At 44.3% G+C, this 15,178-nt stretch overlaps 1 protein-coding gene across 2 annotated transcripts in view; it reads left to right on the forward strand.

Moving 5' to 3' along the window:
* The window catches only part of SLC35D2 (solute carrier family 35 member D2), a 216,512-nt gene that overhangs the window by 178,703 nt on the left and 22,631 nt on the right, over positions 1-15,178 (forward strand). For both annotated transcript variants that reach the window (XM_030193642.1, XM_030193641.1), the window contains exon 9: positions 10,075-10,142. In XM_030193642.1, coding sequence (XP_030049502.1) covers positions 10,075-10,142 — 68 coding nt within the window. The remainder of the gene's footprint in view (positions 1-10,074; positions 10,143-15,178) is intronic.

The following is a 15,178-nucleotide window of genomic DNA, read 5'->3' on the forward strand; positions in this document are numbered from 1 at the left end:
ACCATGTCCCAGTTACCCTCCTCTCCCCTGCCCTGCTTGATGCACCCATGTCCAGCAGTGACCCTCCTTTCCCCTGTCCCTCCATCCACCCATGTCAGCAGTGACCCTCCTCTCCCCTGACCCTGCATGCCCCCTTTCCAGCGCATCGTTAGGTACCTCCCCGCCATCCCCCATGCCCTTCTCGTCCCCTGCCACCCCTCCCGAAATGTTCACCGGCGACTTCCCCTCCCTCCCTCCGGATCAGTCCCGTCCCTCGCCGACCTGACTCTTCTAATTCTTCGGCGGGGCAGGCAGTCTTGCCTGCCCGCTACCAGCGCTGACTCTCCCCTGCCGTTTAGCGTTTCAAAATGGCCGCCGAGACTTCAGGTAGAAGTCTCGCGAGGCCGCCTCTGGAAGTCTCGGCGGCCATTTTAAAGTGCAAACCGGCAGGGTAGAGTCAGCGTTGGTAGCGGGCACGCAAGAGTGCCTGCCCCGCCGAAGAATTAGAAGAGGTCAGGTGACCGTCAGTTACAGTGAGGGTACCGGATCGGGCGATTGATTATCGGGCGGGCGGGAGGAGAACCGGCTCGCCAGTAGGAAACAACCGGCTCGCAAGTCGGTACAAAATGTAACAAACGGCTCTTGCGAGCCGGTGCGAGCCGGCTCCCAGCCACCACTGGTGGTTCCCTTTCCGCGGGTGGGTCGGCAGGGGGAGGAGTACTTCTCCTCCCCCTGTGTGGGTTGCGATCCGTTTGTTTAGTATTTTTTTTTCCCGCCCTCGATGTCATGACGTTTGAACGCGAGGGCGGGGCACGGGTCTGTGGGGTGGCTTCACCACCATGAATCCACGAACCGTTCAAGGAGTGATTGAGTGACTTCAGAACGTGTCTTCAGAACGTTGAGGGTGAGTTTTATTATAGTAGATAATACCAAAATTTGTTTGCAGAACTTAGACAAACTATCTGAACTACCTATCACCTCCTCATCACAAATAACTATATGGAACAACCCCAAATTCTTAATTAATAAGAGCATCTTTTTTTGGAATATTTTGGGCGAATTGTAGTATTTGGACTATTAAAAATTTATGCCACCAAGACCAGAATAGCTTACTTTCTTTCTGGACCTTCAAGCACAATTCAATCTTCCTGCCACACAATACTTTCATTGGTTGCAACTATCTCACTGTATTAAAAAAAAACAGTTATACTGACAACTATCTCCTCTCAAGAACCATCTATATTTCAGTTTGCTGAACTATTAGTGAACAATGGTCACATGGGGAAAAGATGCTAATCATCAAATCCCTGAATCACTGCAATCTAAACTTTGGCTATCTTTAATTAGACCACTCTCCTCAGCAAATATAATGCAATCAATGTTCTTCCTATATCATAGAACTGTATGGACCCCACGCCAGTGGCATTCCTAGGGTGGCTGACACCCGGGGCGGGTCGCCGATGCGCCCCCCCCTGGGTGCAGTGACCCCCCCCCGGTGAAAGGACACCCCCCCTGGGTGCAGCACGATCCCCCCCGGAGGGAGCAGGCTGAGTGCCGATTCGGCAGCGCTTCCCAGACGCTGCCTTCCGCCGCCACGATCGCAGGATCTACCTCCTCCTCATAGGCGGTCGGTGGCCCAACTGTTTGGGGAGGCTAAAGGGGGTGGGGTTAGGGGTGGGGCCAGGGGCGGGGCTTACATCCATAATTGTCTGACAACATAGAAAAAAAAGTAAAAAAATAAGTCACAATTAATACCTTTTATTAAATTTAGATATTAAATATGTATCGTATGTCAAAGAATAAAGTGGTTGCTCAAAGCATGTACTAACCACAATTGCTCAACTGCAAAACACTATGCACAAATTTGTGCAAAAACACACTCATAAACCTTACTGTACCATAACACTGGGCAGACCCTAATAAACCAATATACCACCCATATGGAAAATGCAGACCGTCAACAATATGAAACAAGGGATCATAATATCACAATTCTCATGTAGAGCCACAAAACACCCTTTTAGGGTGGAAAGTGTTCACAATTATCTCCTTTTATGAATGACTATATGTAGATCCTTCAAGAGGTAGTGTGTCATGATTTTGGCTCTAAAACCCTTTCTGATGATTTGGTGCCACCTCAGTAAGGCCAATACACAATCTCTCCACTGCAAAACACTATACACAAACGTGTGCAAAAGCACACTCATAACCTTACCAAACCATAACAGTACTAATTCCAAGGACAGGACAAGCTACAACCTTATGCATGGAAAGGCAGCACTGTAATTACACCGGGCTCTAAAACAGCAGTGCACAACCTAGTAAAACAAAAAAACCCCAAAAAGGGCTGAAAATACTACAAGCTAGCCGAATACTGCACCTTGATCACATGAAAAACACATGACACAACAGATATGAAGGCAAAATACTAAACTCGAAAGTTACCTCAAGAAGTCAGACTCAACATGCAGCAATACTAGAAAAATTGAAACTTACATGCAAAACATCACAGATGCAAATTTCCAAAAGCTGACATATTTCAGTTAATAAATTCTGAATAAAATACTTTTTTCTACCTTTGTTGTCTGATCATTTAGTTTTTCTATTCGCTTTGGTCCCAGTGTCTTCTGTTTTATGCAGCGTCTTCTTTCCATTTGATATTTTTTTCTCTCACCATGTCCACCATCCTCCTGTGTCCTTATGCGTCATGTCTACCATCTGTAGCCCTGTCCCTATCCTTCTGTATCCTAATCCAGCTCTTAAATTCAACAGTTTTCCCTCCATCCATATCCAGCATTTCTCCTCACTCCCCTCCATCCATGTGCATATACTTCCCTCCCCTCCATCCATGTCCAGCACCCTTCCTTCTTTCTCTCCTACCCTTCCATCCAGTGTCATCCCTCTTTCTCTCTCCATCCTTCCACCCATTACCCTCCCCCAATCCTTCCGTCCATTGTCTCCCTCTAGCTCCCCTTCCTTCTAGACAGTTCTCTCTCTTGACCCTTTTCCATTCAGCATGTCCTCTATCACCCCATCCTTCCAGTGTCATCCTCTTTCCCTCCCTACCAGCGTCTTCCCTCATTCTGCCCCCTCCTTCCAGCATTTTCCCTCTTTCTCCCTCCTTTCATCCAGCCAGCATTTCTCAGTCTGACAGGGTCTTCCCCAGTTTCTCCCCAGCAGCTTCTCTCTCTCTCTCCTGCCCACGTCCCCTCTTTCTCTCCCCATCTCTTTCTGGCTCTCTCCTGCTTTATTCCATGTCCCTGGCTCTCCCCTGCTCCTTTCCATGGCCCCTCTTTCTCTCCCCATCTCTTTCTGGCTCTCCCCTCTTTTTTCCATGTCCCTGGCTCTCCCCTGCTCCTTTCCATGGCCCCTCTTTCTCTCACCATCTCTTTCTGACTCTCCCCTGCTTTTTTCTATGTCCCTGGCTCTCCCCTGCTCTTTTTCCATGGCCCCTCTTTCTCTCCCTATCGCTCTCTGGCTTTCCATTGCTCTTATCCATGCCCCCTGGCTATCCTCTGCTCTCCCCTCTCTCTCCTCCTACCATTTCCCGCCAGTGACCATGTTCTCTTCTCTCCCTCTGGCCCGGGCCTCTTTGCTGCAGCGCTGACAGAAGAAGAAAAAGAAGCGCGGGGCCGCAGCAGCCTTCAGACATGCGCTGTCGGCTCTGCTGGTCCTCTGGCCCCCGGAACGGGAAATTGACGTCACGGGGCAGAGACCGGCAGAGCAGACAGCGCATGTCTGAAGGCTGCTGCGGCACCGCGCTTCTTTTTCTTCTTCTGTTATGCTGGCTGAACGTCTCGTTCCTGGCTGCCGCAGAAGATTTGGACTCGGGAGTCGTCTCGGGCTTCATTTAGAGAAAGAGGTAGGCGGGGGCCGCAGGGGAAGGTCACAGCTGGGCTGGGGAGGCTTAGCCTCCCCAAGCCTCTTATACGGGGTGCCTATGCTCCTCCTCCCTCTGTCTCAGCAGCAGCGGTAGCGATTCATACACGCTGCCTCCTGCGTCTAACCTGGAAGCGTCTACCGCTGCTGTTGAGACAGAGGGAGGAGGAAGTAGATCCTTCAATCGTGGCAGCGGAAGGCAGCGTCTGGGAAGCGCTGCCTTGAGAGAGAGGGCAGGCATCACTAAGAAATAAGGTCAGCAATGTCTGTTCCAAAACCCTCACGAAACCCGGACTGAAAGGGGCTCAAAGTCCCTGCCTGATCCACAAAATCCACTAGTTGCCGAAATACTACTAGTTCAACAAGCTTGACAAATAGGCCCAAATTTGATATAGTCTATAATTAAACATATCCATTACAGGACACATCACAACTTTTTTCAGGGAGATTGGAACCTGGGATCATTTAATGTTTTTTTTCCTGGAGAGACTAATGCATTGCCTCCCCCCACCCCCAGGCTCTCTCCCCGGCTCTGCAATTTTGAGGGGAGGTGCACAGGTGGTCGGGGGGGGGGGGGGGCGCAGAGGTGGACCGGGGAGAGAGCCTGTTGTTAAACATTTACCAGCACACCGTCTAGTGCCCACCCATCCAACCTGTTGGCCCACCCAAAAATTGACTTCTGGCTACACCACTGCCCCATAGTTTGGCATCAGCCGTGGGAGAAAAGACAGCAACAGCGATCAAAACAGTGGCGTACCTAGGGTAGTTGACACCCGGGCTGGTCATTTTTTAACACCCCCCTCCAAAATCCAGTACTAGGCATACCGAGAATACAAAACACTGAGGACCTATAGAGCAATTCTAACATACCATAAGCAGTCATTTCTACAAGTCACACAAGGAAAAGGAAAGCATCTTAAACACTACAGTGAGCACTAGAACATCAATTCACCTATTGTAAAACGAAACCAGACAGAATAGTACAGAGCGTCAATCCTGCACAGTCAATGCCAACTGAAAGCCATGTCTTTTTCACAAACACAGATACACCCTAATCCACTATAGAATAAGTAATCATAAACTTTCTATTTAGACAAAAGTTAAACTGAACCCTCGATGCCAGACTCTGCATACAATGCAACACCACAGAAAGAGAAAATGTCCTCTAGTACTGTGCAAAATATAAAGACAGCAGATGTAAATTTGAAAAAAACTAACAAATATCAATCACCACTTTACAAATTAATAAATAGAAATAAAACAAATATAGAAAATAAAATAATACCATTTTATTGGACTAATACATTTAGCTTTCAGAGACCAAAACCTCCGTCCTCAGGTCAATACAGTATAGTACTGTTACAGTATCCTATCCTTACCTGAGGAAGGGGGTTTTGTTCTCCGAAAGTTAGTCAAAATGTATTAAAATTAGTCCAATAAAAAGATTACCTTATTTACATGTTCTATTTATAAACATTTATTAACACATCTACAATACTACTTTATCCTAAAGCAAAAAAATTAATATATGTATTTTATTTACTGTTTGTTGTCTCTGGTTTCTGCTTTCCTCATCTTCTTTTCACCGTCTTCCTTCCATCCAGCATATGTCTTCGCTCTCTTTCTGCCATCCAGTGTCTGCCCTCTCTGCCGTCCCTTCCATCCACTGTCTCCCCTTTCTCTCTGCCCCCTCAATCCACCATTTGCCCTCCCTCTCCCATCCATCCAGGGTCTGCCCTCCTTCTCGCTGCCCCTTCTTTTCGGCCCACAGTTCCAGCCCCAGCCCACATCTCCCACCTGCCCCTCCTTTTCAGTCCCAAGTTTCAGCCCCACTATCCCACCAGTCCCCAGTTTCAGCCCCAGCCCTTTTCTCCCACCATTCCGTTGCTTCAGCCCCCAGCCCACTTCTCCCTGTCCCCTTTTCAGCCCCCAGTCCCCAGTTTCAACCCCAGCACTTTTCTCCCACCAATCCCGAGCTTCAGCCCCAGCCACTTCTCCCTGTCCCCTTTTCAGTCCGCACAGTTTCAGCCCCTGCCCTTTTCAGCCCCCAGTTCCAGTACTGGCCCCCTTATCCCACCTACCCTCCTTTTCAGCCCCCAGTTCCCTTCATCCACATGCCTTGCATTTGGCCCCCCCCCCCCCTTTTCAGCCCCAGACCCATTCTCCCACCTGCCCTAGGCATGGCCCTATAATCCCTCCTGCCCCCTTCTCAGACTCCAGTTCCAGCTCCAGGCCCCTTCTCCCCTCCAAACCCAGACCCTGTCCCCTTCTCCCATCTGAGCCCCTCCCCACCCAGACCCAGTCCCCGTCCCCCATCTGAGTCCCTCCCCACCCCACCCAGACCCTTTCTCCCATCTGAGCCCCCCTCCCCGACCCAGTCCCCACCTGCCTATCAGCTGCATCGATGCTCTTCTCCTGCCACCCAGCCTTTTTTAAAAAAACCCGGTGAAGTGCCTCACGTCTGCTCTGCTGTAAAACAAGCAAATTGCCTCGTCGCATCGGCCCTTCCTTCACTGTGTCCCGCTCTCGCGGAAATAGGAAGTTACGTCAGAGGGCGGGACACAGTGAAGGAAGGGCCAACGTGACGAGGCGATTTGCTTGCTTTACAGCAGAGCAGAGCAGACGTGAGGCGCTTCACCGGGGTTTTTTTTAAGGCTGGATGGCATGAGAAGAGCGTCGATGAAGCTGGTAGGCAGGTGGGGACTGCTGACACCTGGGGCGGGGTCAACCACCCCGCCCTTGGTACGAGGATGTTGGCTGGGTGGGCCTGGAGGGAAAGTGGGTGGGCCTGGGTCCGTCCAGGCCCACCCGTGGCTATGCCCCTGACGCCGACTAGTTTTAGGCAGCTCAAATGTAGGTTTATTTATTTATTATTACATTTGTACCCCACGCTTTCCCACTCATAGCAAGTTCAATGCGGCTCACATAGTAATAGGGATTACAGAGTATTGATAGAGAAAATATAAGTATAGCAGAATAATAAAAGAGGAGATAGGTAGGTGGAGATGGGCAAGGGAGAAGGGAGTAGGAGAAGGTGTGAGCAAGGGGTAGGTGAGCATAGGAGAAGGCAGAGAGCGCATTACTTTCAAGGTCTGCACTCTGATTCATAAGATCATACATGGTGAAGTCCCGGGTTATATGTCAGACCTTATAGACCTACCAAACAGGAACTCTACTAAATCATCACACACGTTCATGAACCTTCACTACCCCAGCTGCAAAGGAGTGAAGTATAAATTAACATATGCATCCAGTTTCTCCTATATAGGTACGCAAATATGGAACGAATTACCTAAACCAATAAAAACAACACACGACATAAATAAGTTCCGCAAATTATTGAAAACTAATCTATTCAGCATAGCATACTGTAATAACCCATCCAAAACACCAGTTAATTAAAATTTTATATTGATTCTTCACTTAAACATTAGCCTGCACTTCTGATTGTCTATACTAATTAACAAGATTGAAGTTTAATATTCCTGATTGTTTTAAGTTAATCTATCACAAATCCAATATCTTTTAAATCTGATTATGAAAATGTACTTTCTTTAACTGTATACTTAATCCTCTCTGTCTCCTTCATCTTAAACATGTATTTCTCTTCCGGAATTGGTGATCACCATTACAGAAAATGTAAGCCACATTGAGCCTTCAAATAGGTGGGAAAATGTGGGATACAAATGCTACAAATAAATAAATAAATAAATAAATAAAGGGTACGTGGGATACGTATAAGGGAATTTAGTGGGAGATGTAGTTTGGTTTATTGTCGTTGTCTCCTAGATATTTGTTGAGTATATGGGTTTATGAGTTTATAGTAATTTATGTCCATATTTGAACTCATACATGTGTACATGAATAGTTTTTGGCTGAGCAGTATTTTGTGAGTACGTACCTAGATACAGTGGTGTGTACTTTGTGGGTGAGTGTTCATATAGGCAGAGTTAAGAAGGAGCGTGAGTGTACATGCATAGATTATGCAATCATATAATCTACATGCAGCTTTGAATATAAGTATTCTATAAGCAAAAGTAGATGCCTTCTTTTCTTTGTAGAATAAGCTACAAATAAGTGCTTTTATAGTGCCTAAATATAGGCACTGTTAATAAAAATGACCCTCTTTGTACTTTGGATTGGCTCTCCCTCACTAATTTATTTAGGTCCCCGTTTACTAAGCTGTGCTAGAGGTGCGTTAGCATTGTTATTGTGTAGGCGCCCACAATATTCCTATGGGCGCTTATACAGTGCACCCTAATTTTATGCGTGCACTAAAAATGCTAGCACGCCTTAGTAAACAGGGTCCTTAGTTATAAAATCTTGTATACTGCCACCGTGCACCAATAGGCTTCCTGAGCTGGAATAGTATCCACATGGACACCGCATATTCCAAGAACAAAATTATATGGGCGTAAAGCAAGGTTGGAAACTTTTAATTATTCAAAATAACATTTACAGATTTTAATATGAAAAACGATATAAATGTATGTAAGCACATCACAGAATTGCTGCTGAGCTTGAGTAGTTAAATATGGGTTAAAGCGAGATTCCAAGATGGCCGCCGCAATGTTTGGACGTGTGTGAGCCCGCTCTTATCCCGCGGGGGAAAAATGCCTAAACGCAGAGGTCGGGCCGCTGCCGCTGCCCCCCAGCGTCGCCCAGAATCTATTTTACCTTTTTTGCAGCGGGCCACGGAAATGTCGATGTCGGAAGGCGGCCTGCTTGCTTCACCCGATACAAGGGGAGATTCGGAGAGGAGCTATGGGCTGGAAGTTTCTCTTAGCCCCGACACCCGAGCCCCGCCCCCGCAGCCACTAGGCGCTAGCTCTCCCATAGCGGCGTCCTCGAGCTCGGAGATTTCTGAAGCTCGAGGTCGGGAGGCCCAGATTGATGTGGAAAGCGAAGAGGAGAGAATATTAATTCCTCCGGGACCATCAGAAGGAACAAAATCGGGGGAAGTCTTGCTGACGGATCAGGAGAAGGACAGACAATTAATTCAACCTCAGGTACCGACCAAACTTACTTCTTTTTCTTTAGTAAAACCGAGTGAAGTGACTTTAGAAAGTTTATGGATTCTAGTTGCTGACTTTGCAAAGAATATTTGTCCTCAAATTAGAGTAATTTCGGAAGAAATAACTAATTTGAAAAGAAATTCGAGAGAAACTGAGAATAAATTGGAAACTTTGGATAAACAAGTGAAGAAGCAAGAAAATGACTTACAAAACTCAGTCCAAATCCAAAATACCATGCTTAAAGATTTGCTGTATCTAAGAAGAAAATCTGAAAATTTTGAAAATTATTCAAGAAGCAAAAATCTGCGCTTCATTAATTTTCCTGTTCAAAAATTAATATCACCTCGAGAAATGTTAAAAAACTACTTAAAAGAGATACTAGGGATAGGGGAAGAAAATATCCCCCCCTTTGAACAAGTTTACTATCTCCCTACTAAAGGAGATAATAAGAAAACACCTCAGGATAATCAACCAATAGATGTCTCTGCTTTACTCGAGATGACAGACTTGGAACAATTAACAACAGCTACTTTGGTAGCTACAGTAGCTTTGCCTTATGATAAAATTTGGATATTGAGACTTTTTTTCCAAAAGAAAGATAACTTGTTTAAAGGATTAAAAGTCCGAATTTTTCCCGATGTGTCGAGAGACACACAGAAACGGCGTCAGCAATTTCTTCAACTTCGACAACAGACACTTCAAGTAGGTGGTACATTTTTCCTTAAGTACCCGTGCAAATGTTTGGTCGGTTACCGGTCACAGAAATTTGTTTTTTACGAACCCTCTCAGTTGTTATCATTTGTTACAGCAAGACAAGAAGGAACTAAAGACACTTAGAAGCTCTAATATGAATAAACCGTCACATGTCCAGTTATTATATCATTTAAACGATCTTTTTTTTTTCTTAAGATCTTTATCCGCAAACTCTCCATAACGTCATCTTGGGATCCCAAATGAGGACTTATGAGAATTAAGAATAACAATTAATATTTTCTTTGAATTATATGTTTCCTTTAACCTTTTTGTATTAATTTCTCTTTTCTGTGCAAGTATTTTTGCTTGTAATTATTGAAAGAAATGGATAAATAAATAAAAAAAAAAAAAAAATATGGGTTAAAGCCAGAGCTATACTAGCATTCTTGTGATATTATAATGTTGAATGTGCCGATTAGTATAATAATTGTATTTACTTTTTCTCTAGGCAATTGCTTTTGAGCAGTGGATGGATATTGCATTTTTTGCCCAGTTTCTTATTTCTTGTCTGATGGGGTAAGGAATTACAGCATTTATACATTCCATTCCAGAGAAGTGAAAAGCACATTCACTGCTTTTCTTTGTTATAAATTACAATGCCTTACTATATAAGAGTGTTACCACGTGTTTATTTGCAAGGGTGTCAGTAGGAAGAGGCAATTTGTATGTAGCCTAGTATATTATAAAGCACAATTTCACATCTGTAATTATTTTACAAATTATTTTTTTTAATGAGCCATGGGAAATGTTTCCCCTCTGCCCCAGTTCACAATGGAACAAGTCATTTACTTTTCTACTGTCTGTGCAGTGACAAAATGATTGAGAACACAAGCTAGTACATGTGTTAGCTAGAGGGGCAATTCGATTAGCTGAATATCTCCTGGAGTTTTATAAAATAAGTGATTTACTACTTTCATGCAATGTTATTGATAAAAATGAAAAGCTCTCATTGCCTTCCTTCTTAAGATAGGAGGGCTGACAGTCCTTGTAGTCTGCTTGGGAGGGAGGGAGAACCTTGAATAGGATTGCACAGTCCTGCTTGATGTGATATGTTCTCATGGACTGCGTCCTTCAAGCTTCTGCTGTTCTACTAGGATCTCCAGCATATGAGAAGCCATCTAATCTGAGACACTAACTAAATAGGCAGCTTTCCAGCAGAACTCTGAAAGCCTTGGCGAACATATAAGGCCTTGCTCCCTTCTTTCCATCTGGTAGGACATGAAAAGCCTAGGACTTGGTATTTTGGGGTCAAGAGCAGTGTCAGTGAATGCTTCCTATCTACATGATGTATGCAGAAAAATGGAAAAGGCCTGGAAGTGCAGTAGATGGATCTGGCCAACTGGCATAGAAAGTAAATAATACTGAAAATAAAAAGCTAGTAAACAAAATGCTGAAAATAACTTTTATATTGAATTATTGTTTAAAACTGATGAGGGGAATACCTTTTGACTCCTGCCTTTAGTGTTAGTGTAATTAGCTCAATAAGATGGCATCGTTTGTTGAATTTTGTTTCCCAACTGTTGAAAGAAAAGCTTACTCATAGTAACGCAATAAATGACAGTAGATATAGACCTCTATGGTCCATCCAGTCTGCTCAACAAGGCGTCCAGAGTTGTATTTGCTGCTCCATGCGGGTGACACCCATCTATGCCCTGTTCTAAAATATATGAGAAATAGACATCCAGATACTGAACTATGTCCAGCATGAACATGCATTTTAGAAACTGCACGAACATTGACATTTACACATGTATATGACTAAAATGCCAACCTTTACACATATTGTTCATGCTGAAAACTAGGTGCCATCTTGTAAAGGTCATTTAAGGTTTACTTTGATTTTATCCTCTTTCTATGTGGAGATCTCCTGTATTTACTCCATTCGTTGTTGAATTCTGTCACTGTTTGTCTGTACCCACTTCCAGCAAGAGGGTAGTCCAGGCATCTACCACCTTCTCCATAAAAAAATGTATTTCCTGATGATACTCCTAAGTCTCCCACCCTGCAACCTCAATTTGTGTCCTCTAGTTTTTTTGCTTTCCTGACTCTGAAAAAGATTAGGAGCTTAGCACAGATTTTCAAATGAATGGCAAGCCTAAATTTATAAGCATAATTTATAAGCTCCTAATTTAAAATGAATTTTAAGCTGCCAACATATGCTCATAAATTTGGCTGAAAAACAGGGCACAAATTTAGGAGCCTAGAAGCATAAATTTAGAGTACAACTTTTTTTGATTATCAAGTCTATCAATTATAAAATATTGTGGAGACCACAATTGTAACAGGATATAGATGTATCAGGGGATTCCTAACGAAGGCTCCTGACTTGATAAATATGTCTGCAAAGTAAACATCTCATATAATTTTTTGCCACCAAAAAATAAGGACCTCAAAAGATATCCAAATCCTGATTTTATAAAGCCAGGATATGGACATCTAAAACTGCAGTACATCCGTAAGTCAAGGGAATGTGATCTGGGCATGTTTTGGGCAGGACTAGGGAGGGGCCAAATATAGATGTTCAACTCTGATTACAGAAGGGAAAAGGATGTCCAGTCCAAAATGATGGACTTATTTAGACTTTGTGGCAATCCCTTGGGGATCCCGTCCAAGGCCATGGGACTCCCATGAGAATCCCCTCAAGGTCCGCGGGGATGGACGCAAGTCCTGCTGGGTTCTCGTGGTGGTGTAGCTCCACGCCAGCCCACTTCCCTATCCTTGGTCCTGCCTCAAATTCCTCTTCTTTGGCGACTGGGCTCTGCAGAGACTTGAGCTGCGCATTGCAAGAAGTTGGGAAAGTCCACGGGACTTCAGACCGTGAGACTTCTCCAACTTCCTGCACCGCTTGGCTCTGCTGAGCCTGATCATTGTGCAGAGGAATAGGAGGAGTTTGAAACAGCATGGTGAGTAATGGCTGGAGGGAGGCCATGAGAGAGATTATGGTAAGGATGGAGGAGGACTGCAGAGAGACTTGGGGGAAGGGGAGGGGGCATGAGAGAAATTGAGTAAAAAGCTGGGGAGGAGGGTATGAGGGAAACTGGGTGAAGGCTATAGAGGGGGACATGAAAGAGACTGTGGAAGGGGCATATGAGAGGCTGGGTGAAAACTGAGGAGGGGGACATGAGGAGCTGGAGGGAGATGGGCTAGACCCATGGGGAGTAAACAGGAACAGGGACGCAGAAGAGAGGTGCTGGACAGGACACATTACAATGTCAACACAATACACAATAAAACATTTTAATAGACAGCATAGGGTTTAAGCAAAGATGGAACGTATAGATAGATAAGTCTGAGTAACAGGAGTATGAAAATATATAGACATGAAAATACCTTTAGACTCTGCGTAGCTGCAACTCAAAAACAAATGGACTAGTATTGAAACCTGATGGTCACTGTATATTTTTAGAAACTCCAGCCACTAGTTTGCTGCCCTAAATATGGAGAGATGCCCTCTAATTCCCAAATACAGGCCTTCTGAAGAGAACCTGCTTGACACTAGGTTTAATTAGAAGTTTTAATGGAAGACTCTGGCAAACTTCATTCTAGGTCCTAGAAAACATTTGATAAATTGATCTCCAGATCCTCTTATCACCAGTGTTGCATGGAGTCCAGAGCAGTGGGAGCACAGCAGGCGATAATGGTGTGTTTTGGATGCCACACAGACTCCAGCGCACCAGCGTGAGAAAAAGGCGTGCTGAGTACCGAGTGGCACACATGCACTGACCTGTGCTGCTGACATCCTGACAGGGGGTGCGTACGCAACCTGTATGGATATGCCACTGCTCTAGTTGACGCTCTTTTCCACATACTTCCCAAGAGCAGTACTTTGAAAATTCAGACTCAAGCCTTTCCTGAGAGACAGAGTAGGACCCACAGGACCTCTCAGCTGAGCAGTCATGTGACATTCCATCTGATCCCTCTCTGCACCTGAGAGATGTAAGTCCCCTCCAGAAAGTACATCCTTTCCTAGCTTTATCTGTAGATGACCTAAACCGTGTCTTTCAGATTGGAAACAGAAGAAGAACCTTGTTCAGAACTCTTTGAAGTTCTAGATTATGAGTCTCCTCCTAGAGAAGGAATCACTATTCCACTTCATACAATTATGAAAAATATTCTGAACAAAAACTGGGAGACTCCACCAACAGTTCAAGTTGCTCCAAAAAAAATTGATACAATGTACAGGATACAGAAATGCACTGGGTTTGAAAAAAAACTCAGTTACCCCATCATAAAACATACACACAGTATGAGATCTCATGCTTCTACCTCTCCAGGAAGAGAAGCTAGAATGTTGGACTTTTTTGGAAGAAAAACATTTCAAGTCTCAGTGCTATTCCACAATTTACTTAGAGTCTTTAATACAGAGTATTCTCTCCGTTTCAGACTTCCTTCCTCCTGAAAAGGCTGATGAGTTCCTCAAGCTTCACAGGAAACTTCTAGATTGTCATAAATACATGGCCTTTGATGTCTCTTTATGCATTTCCACCTTAGGAGTAGCAATGCAGCGTCTTTCCTGGCTCAGGGTCTCTGACCTCGAATCTGCTATCCAAGAGAATCTGGCAGATGTCCTATGTCATGGAGATAACTTGTTTGGTGACAAAGTCGAAAAATTGGCCAACCTAATTAAAAAGCATACAGATACTATTAAAACTCTAGCCAGGCCACAGACTTGTGCTGCCTCTTCTTCTTCTGCAAGATTTACAGGAGGTTTACAACACTCCTCCTCCACCTCAAAGGACTTCTCAACATTCAGGTTCATGACAGTAACAGGGACAAAAATCACAGACTCCTTCTCAGTCTAAACAACAACCCAGTTTTTGACCCCTTCCTAGAAAGCAATGCCACCGTCCAGTTGTCCATGCCAAGTAACGTGCCGGTAAGAGGCAGAATTATTGTATTGTATTGTAACATTTATACCCCGCGCTTTCCCACTTATTAGCAGGTTCAATGTGGCTTACAAATATAACAGGATTACAAGATAACACAAAATGGATAAAACAGCTGAATATAGTATATAAAGAGGTGGGCAATAAAAAGTGGGTAAGTAAGATGGGTAAGGGAGGAAGGTGGTAGAGGTAGGGAGTGGGAAGAGGGTGTAAATTGGGATAGTGTGTTATAATTAAGGAAGAATGTATAATGATGGCTGAAAAAGGGATGAAATCAAAAAGGGTAAAAGAGGAAGTGTATTTCAGGTTCTGCAATAAAGTCAGATCCGGGAAGCGCAGAAGGATCTTAATTTAAGTCAAGTCCTTTGTGTAGGCTTGCTTGAAGAGGTAAGTTTTTAGCAGCTTCCGGAAGGGTAAATGGTTATTGACTGTTCGAATCGATCTTGGTAAGGCGTTCCAGAGCTTGCTACCTATAACGGAGAAATTGGATGCATAATATGTTTTGTACTTGATTCCTTTACAGTTGGAAAGATGTAAGTTTAGATATGTTCGAGAAGATCTAGAGCGATTCTTGGTTGGAAGGTCAATCAGATTGTACATGTAAGCTGGGGATTCTTCGTAGATAATCTTATGAATCATCGTGATGAAGTTTTAAATGGAGAGGTG

The sequence above is a fragment of the Microcaecilia unicolor genome, chromosome 2 (assembly GCF_901765095.1).
Source record: "Microcaecilia unicolor chromosome 2, aMicUni1.1, whole genome shotgun sequence".
Classification (NCBI taxonomy): Eukaryota; Metazoa; Chordata; class Amphibia; order Gymnophiona; family Siphonopidae; genus Microcaecilia; species Microcaecilia unicolor.